Source organism: Oncorhynchus gorbuscha, linkage group LG08 (genome assembly GCF_021184085.1).
Source record: "Oncorhynchus gorbuscha isolate QuinsamMale2020 ecotype Even-year linkage group LG08, OgorEven_v1.0, whole genome shotgun sequence".
In the NCBI taxonomy this organism is placed as follows: Eukaryota; Metazoa; Chordata; class Actinopteri; order Salmoniformes; family Salmonidae; genus Oncorhynchus; species Oncorhynchus gorbuscha.
In genome coordinates this window covers 68,921,458-68,928,676 of record NC_060180.1, presented here as the reverse complement: position 1 = coordinate 68,928,676, position 7,219 = coordinate 68,921,458, and the positions used below count along the sequence as shown (strand labels likewise).

The 7,219-nt window shown below is 44.7% G+C and overlaps 1 protein-coding gene across 1 annotated transcript; it reads left to right on the top strand.

Moving 5' to 3' along the window:
* The first annotated feature begins 540 nt into the window (after positions 1-540).
* Positions 541-6,326, top strand: LOC124041015 (ubiquitin-conjugating enzyme E2 U-like). Its single transcript, XM_046358170.1, has 10 exons — positions 541-799; positions 982-1,063; positions 1,225-1,317; positions 1,409-1,500; positions 2,417-2,543; positions 4,319-4,355; positions 4,803-4,891; positions 4,998-5,088; positions 5,820-5,938; positions 6,009-6,326. Exons 1-10 carry the CDS (start codon positions 734-736, stop codon positions 6,167-6,169), a joined length of 957 nt encoding a protein of 318 aa, XP_046214126.1. The 5' UTR covers positions 541-733; the 3' UTR covers positions 6,170-6,326.
* Positions 6,327-7,219: the final 893 nt, after the last annotated feature.

The following is a 7,219-nucleotide window of genomic DNA, read 5'->3' as shown; positions in this document are numbered from 1 at the left end:
TGTCCTGTCGTGTTTTTTGCCGTGATTGTGTATCACCCTGTCCTGTCGTGTTTTTGTGCCTTCATCAGACGCTGCGTGTGAGCAGGTGTCTCAGTCGACTACGGCCTGCGCCTACCCGAAGCGACCTGCAGTCTGTGGCCGCTTCTCCAGTTGTTTTCCCCTCTACAAATCTAGAGGATGTCAGTTATTCCGTTTTGAACATTAATAAACTCTGTTTCTGTTAAGTCGCGTTTGGGTCCTCTTTCACCTGCATGACAGTTTAAGTTATATGTGAAGCTATACGGTGTGTTTACAATTACGATGTCTTTAAACAATGAAGTAAAACAAGGTTATGTTTTGGATTCTGATGGGCTTAGACAATTGAACTAATGGCATGAGGCATTAATAAGTTATTTTCTTCAAGAATCAATGGTTGAATATCATTAATTTATGTCAAAACATGGATGTAGCAATCGCAGATTGGCCCCTTTAATACGGAGCTTGTTATAGCGACCCGAGAAGCAAGTGAAATTGGCTCCATACAAAGCTGTTGTTCCCATCAAATTGACCGACATGTTGCTTGACAACAGCTTCAAAACATAACATCACCTTGCTCCATTGTTCTCTTGGAAAACAGTATGTCTATGCGCCAGTGTAATATTTTATAATTTCAGACTATGAAAGCATGCGTTTGTTCTATGAAATATTCGCACATACAGTTGTCAAATTGTGAAGGACCGAGTGAAATCCAACGATGCACACCCACGCCCACTTCTTGCTGCGAAACCAGTACCTCAAACTGCAGACAGCGAATCTAAAAGTGAGTTTTTAGAACTTAATTTACAATTATGTTTTATGTATCCATCATATATATTTTAAGATTTTAGGTTATTCTGTGTGCTCATCAAAAACAAAATCTCGCACAGGAAACAAGCGTGTTATCATGTCACCTTCAAATAACCAGTGAAGCACTAAAAGTTTTTATTTTATTTTTCTGACAAGGGAGTGGAGGCCAAGCCAGTAAGTCACAGCCTGCTTGAATGGGAGGCTAAAGTGGAAGGACTGAAAGACACGTTGTGGGAAGGTGTGATATGGCCATGAATGTTCAGCCCCCACAAAATAATATCCATGATGATGATCAGCTACTGATGATGGTTACATGCGGTCTACATTTAGGGCTACCAAAAGTACATTCTGGGGGGGGGGAAATGCCATTTTAGTTTTCAAATGTTTCCATTCTATAAGGTGCTGTTTTGCCGCTGACATTGCATTTCACTGAGTCTTACAACTCAGTCCCTCCAACCGTGGAATTCAACGCCATCCCTTTCCACCCCAATGGTGAGTTGCTGGCAATATCTATTGTCCATGAAAGTGTCATAGAAAGGAAATGAGTTTAATTTCACCCTGTACATGTCTGTTGTGATCGAAGTGGACAAGGACACAGGTAGCCCATGTATCCCCTGCCTGGACAGCGAGTGGAACCCCAGCATCTCAATCAGCAGTATTCTTCTGAGCATCCAGGTTGGCACCCATTTCACTGCACATGTTGAAATACAGCAGCCTGGTCTAGAAGTAAACGTAAAGCCAGGACACAAAAATGTATACGATATGTTACGTTTGGTATGGTTACATTTTTTAAAAACCATAACCTTTATATAACTAGGCAAGTCAGTTAAGAACAAATTCTTATTTACAATGACGGCCTACGCCGGCCCTAACGATGCTGGGCCAATTGTGCGCCGCCCAATGTGACTCCCATTCACGGCCGGTTGTGATGCAGTCTGGAATCGAAGCAGGGCCTGTAGTGACGCCTCTAGCACTGAGATACAGGGCCTTAGACTGCTGCGCTACTAGGGAGCCCCCGCATAAGACAGAAGTTAACTTAAGACAAAAATGAAAGTAGGGTGGTTAGTCGGAACAGATGTCTGGGTGTATAACACGAACATCTAGCAATCCAAAGGTTGCGTGTTTAAATCTCATCATGGACAACTGTAACACTTTAGCTAATTAGCAACTACTTACTACTTATTAGCTAACCCTTCCCCTAACCTTAACCCTTTAACCTAACTCTTAACTTTAACCCTAAATTTAACCCCAAAATTCATTAACATATTTTAGGAATTGCAATTGCTAACATATCATCAATTGTAATTCGTAACATATCATATGAATTGGATGATGGACATCCACAAATTAACACCATACAAAACACAACATATCATACTAATTGGAATGTCCCAGATGTACGTTTACTATGCTACGTCTACCTCTGAGTCCAGGTTGGATACAGCAATTTGTAGTTTGTGATAAAGATAGTTCTATCACATACCCGTTTTAAAAAAGCACTGCCACTTGCTGTGTTCATAGACCCATACAGCAGCAGTAGTAGTGTAGTAATATCAAGTTTGTATGGTCTTCTCTCCTATGTCCCCTCTAGACCATGCTGTCCAACCCAGTCCTGGAGGGAGCGGTGAACCCCGAAGCTGCTGACATGCTCTGGACCAGCCCATCCACCTACCACCGTGTGGTGTTGGAATGTGTCAGGGCCAGCCAGGAACTGGAGAGTGAGTGTGCACCACCAAGTACAAGGATTAGCTATTGGTTACATTGGGCTACGTTACAAAGCTACACTGTAAAAAAGAAAGTATTATTGTACAATTACAATAGGATTGTGAGTTTACTCAACAAAAATGTTGTTGATCCAACTCGCAACAAAAAGTTTGTGTGTGAAAAATGGTGTTGAGCAGAAATACATGCAATAATTACCCTAAACGTTTAAAGTACTGTAAAGACACAAACGGAAGCATTATTTTTATTTTTCAATGCTTCCTATTGGTTAGAGAGGAACATTGGAGGCTTTCTGCTCCTATCAGAAAGCAGAGTTCATTACAGCAACGGTGCTTCCCTATGTGACCCGGAAGCCACTGAAGGTGTTGTAGTTATTAGTACTGTCATAGAGCCCTTTCCCTGAGGGGGGACATATGTAGACCACCCCCCAATGGTCCAGCTCTAGAGACAATGCCTTTGAAACATACTTACCACGATGGTCAGTGCGTACATAATTAAATACAACACTTTTTGGTCATCATGGAACAGGCCTACTCTCATGGTATTCCCAGGCAGTGAATCTGAAGTAGTAGACTCATCTCACTGGTGCTGGGAACATAGCAGTTATTGGGTTATAGACGGATCCCATGTTGGTGATGACTCTCTTGCAGATCAGTTGGGTTTCAGTATTGAATGGTCCTACAGTTCCTGAATCAGTCAAACCAGCAGAGAACATATTGTCTGTTTTCTCCCTCTTCAGCTCCTCCTCCACCTCCTTCTCATTGGCTGACACTCTGGCCTCCATGACTGTGTTCTCCCTCTCCAGCTCCTCCATCTTGTTCTTCTGGAGCTGCAGATCAGTCTTGGTAATGCTCATCTCCTCTCTAAGTGCTGTCAGCTACTTTGTCCCCCTCCTTCACCTCCTTCTCATTTTCTGTCACTCTGGCCCCCATTGGCGGACAGTACAGCTCCTCCTCCACCTCCTTCTCATTGGCTGTTACTCTGGCCCACATTGGCGGACAGTTCAGCTCCTCCTCCACCTCCTTCTCATTGGCTGTCACTCTGGCCCCCATTGGCGGACAGTTCAGCCCCTCCTCCTCCACCTCCTTCTCATTGGCTGTCACTCTGGCCTCCATTGGCTCCACCACTGGCCTCTGTGTTCCTCAGCTCAGTCTTGGTGACACTCTGCTCCACCACCACAGGGTGATCTTACCTCATAGCAGGTCATCTGAACGTGTCACTGTAAAAGGCTGTGTGTTAACTCCATGTTCCTCAGCTCAGTCTTGGTGACACTCTGCTCCACCACCACAGGGTGACCTTACCTCCATAGCAGGTCATCTGAACGTGTCACTGTAAAAGGCTGTGTGTTAACTCCATGTTCCTCAGCTCAGTCTTGGTGACACTCTGCTCCACCACCACAGGGTGACCTTACCTCCATAGCAGGTCATCTGAACGTGTCACTGTAAAAGGCTGTGTGTTAACTCCATGTGTTATTCAGTTGAAGAGCCTCAACCTTTTTGTTTTTACTGGTGGTTGATTTGCATACTGCAATTTCTTTGCTGATTTTCTTCATGTTGCACCATGAACTTTGTCTTCTTTACATTCCACTGTGCTTTGGACTTTTGTTACTGAGTAGAAGAGTCTGTTTTTTCACTTTCAGTCTTCAAAGATTAAATGATTTACCGCTGGTAAAGGTGGGATGCCGCTCGTCTATTCTAAGATAAGGCGATCATATCCCGTCTCACACTGAGTGGTAATAATGATCTGTCTATTATCACCACCTCTCCTGTAGGGACCAGGAAAGCTGTGCAGTTGAACTCACAAAACAGGTGAGAGAAATCTAATCAAATGTTATTTTGTCACATACACGTGTTTAGCAGATGTTAATGCGGGTGTAGCGAAATGCTTTGTGTTTCTAGTTCCGACAGTGCGGCAACATCTAACCATTTCACAACATAAACCCAAATACACACACATTTTGTAAGGAAGGAATGGAATTAAGAACATGTAAATATATAACGAGCAAAGTGAATATTTCCACTTTCCATGTGCTCATCTCTTTCATTTCCAGAATATTTTTCCTCTTGTTTTCCCTTTGATTGATTAGTTAATTCACAAATGATGCCACTGACATCACAGTATTATATTCTGGTTTATCCTCTTTTTTTTAACATGACACATGCATAGTATCATGATAATACTACGCTCTTGATTACTGTAGTTACGGCAGTTCAGTGTAATATTCTCTGTTCCATGGCTAAATGTAATGCCTCCAGGCTTGTGAGGAGAATCCCCTTTGAGGATTATCTGAAGACATGGACAAAGATGGCCACCACTAAAGCTGGCTCGTGGATGAGGATGGAATGTATGTCTTTTCATCTAAATAGATGAACTCCTCATGACCTTGGGAGTGTACATTAGGAGTTAGCACTGATAGGCTTGTACCAGGCTAATCTGATGATGTATTCCAGCCCTGGAGGATCTCATCAAGCGCCCTGAGACCTTTGCCATGTATTATGGGACACCAGACAAGGACTCTCCCATGGGGACACAGTGTGAAACGTAAGTCTGTTTACTCTGAAAGATGAAGAGCAGTAAAAAAAAAATAAGAGATGACCTCTTGGCTTGTAAGATTGCTGGTTAACACACACGTCTGATTTCCCATAGCTGCTGCCTTTCCTAAATATGATTTGGGTTTTGCATCGACTTTCCATAATTCACTGTTCGTTTATAAACCATGCTATACAAAGGCAACGTCTCACTCATTCACAAATTGAAACGCATTGCTCCTTTTTGTTTTACCCTCAAATAACCAGATATGGTTCTGAACCTGTCACAGAGCACAATAACCAGATGTGCTCTGTGACAGGTTCAGAACCATAATAACCAGATGTGCTCTGTGACAGGTTCAGAACCATAATAACCAGATGTGCTCTGTGACAGGTTCAGAACCATAATAACATCTGACAGGTTCAGAACCATAATAACCAGATGTGCCCTGTGACAGGTTCAGAACCATAATAACCTGTCACAGGTTCAGAACCATAATAACCAGATGTGCTCTGTGACAGGTTCAGAACCATAATAACCAGATGTGCCCTGTGACAGGTTCAGAACCATAATAACCAGATGTGCTCTGTGACAGGTTCAGAACCATAATAACCAGATGTGCTCTGTGACAGGTTCAGAACCATAATAACCAGATGTGCTCTGTGACAGGTTCAGAACCATAATAACCAGATGTGCCCTGTGACAGGTTCAGAACCATAATAACCAGATGTGCTCTGTGACAGGTTCAGAACCTTAATGTATGGTACCGTGCACCAGCCTAAGAAGACCAAACCAGTGAGTGAGGGGAGACAGGCGAGGATGGACCAAATGAGAAAGATTTACCTCCTCTACAGAACACCAGGTAAGTCTATGATGAATTCAGTGTGTGTTACTGTGAGCAATGATAGAGCCCATCATTTGTGTCCTTGTAGACATGCTGACCCCTCAGGTGAATGTGCAGAGAGACTCCATGACCACCAGGGGTCTCTGTCGAGCACATGACAGAGAGCAACTGGACCTCTGGGAGAACGAGGTGGACAAACTGGTGGCCTGGACACACTCACTGTCATTCGAGGAGTTGGAGGAGGAGTGATGCCTCCACACGCCTTGCAATTAGATACCAATAAAATGTGAAAACTTCTTGTACTTTATTATTATATAAAAATATTTTATTCTTCTTAAACTGCACTGTTGGTTAAGGGCTTGTATGTAAAGCATTTCACGGTAAAGTCTACACTTGTTGTATTCAGCATTCCACTATAAAGTCTACACTTGTTGTATTCAGCATTTCACTGTAAAGTCTACACTTGTTGTATTCGGTGCATGTGGCAAATGAAGTGTGATTTGATTTGAGAGTGTAGCCTGTAGAAGGACAGGACTGGGGCTTAGCCAGTAAGGGTTTGTAAGTAAGGGTGAACCAGTTCATTTGTAATCTGCTTGTGAGGGATGGTAGGCCAAACTGGTCATAGAGAGAACAGGGTTGGGTGTGGTAGGGGGCTCCAGTGTGAGAGAACAGGGTTGGGTGTGGTAAGGGGCTACAGTGTGAGAGAACAGAGTTGGGTGTGGTAAGGGGCTCCAGTGGGAGAGAACAGAGTTGGGTGTGGTAAGGGGCTCCAGTGGGAGAGAACAGGGTTGGGTGTGGTAGGGGGCTCCAGTGGGAGAGAACAGGGTTGGGTGTGGTAGGGGGCTCCAGTGGGAGAGAACAGGGTTGGGTGTGGTAGGGGGCTCCAGTGGGAGAGAACAGGGTTGGGTGTGGTAAGGGGCTCCAGTGGGAGAGAACAGGGTTGGGTGTGGTAAGGGGCTCCAGTGGGAGAGAACAGGGTTGGGTGTGGTAAGGGGCTCTAGTGTGAGAGAACAGGGTTGGGTGTGGTAAGGGGCTCTAGTGTGAGAGAACAGGGTTGGGTGTGGTAAGGGGCTCTAGTGGGAGAGAACAGGGTTGGGTGTGGTAGGGGGCTCCAGTGGGAGAGAACAGGGTTGGGTGTGGTAAGGGGCTCCAGTGGGAGAGAACAGGGTTGGGTGTGGTAGGGGCTCCAGTGGGAGAGAACAGGGTTGGGTGTGGTAAGGGGCTCCAGTGGGAGAGAACAGGGTTGGGTGTGGTAGGGGGCTCCAGTGGGAGAGAACAGGGTTGGGTGTGGTAGGGGGC

What these genes read in the sequence shown, in the direction of transcription:
- LOC124041015 (XM_046358170.1), top strand. Translation starts at nt 734, where the DNA reads ATGCACACCCACGCCCACTTCTTGCTGCGAAACCAGTACCTCAAACTG. An exon ending in CAGTTGAACTCACAAAACAG is followed by an intron (nt 4,356 to 4,802) that starts GTGAGAGAAATC and finishes TAATGCCTCCAG; the next exon opens with GCTTGTGAGGAGAATCCCCT. An exon ending in ATGGGGACACAGTGTGAAAC is followed by an intron (nt 5,089 to 5,819) that starts GTAAGTCTGTTT and finishes GCTCTGTGACAG; the next exon opens with GTTCAGAACCTTAATGTATG.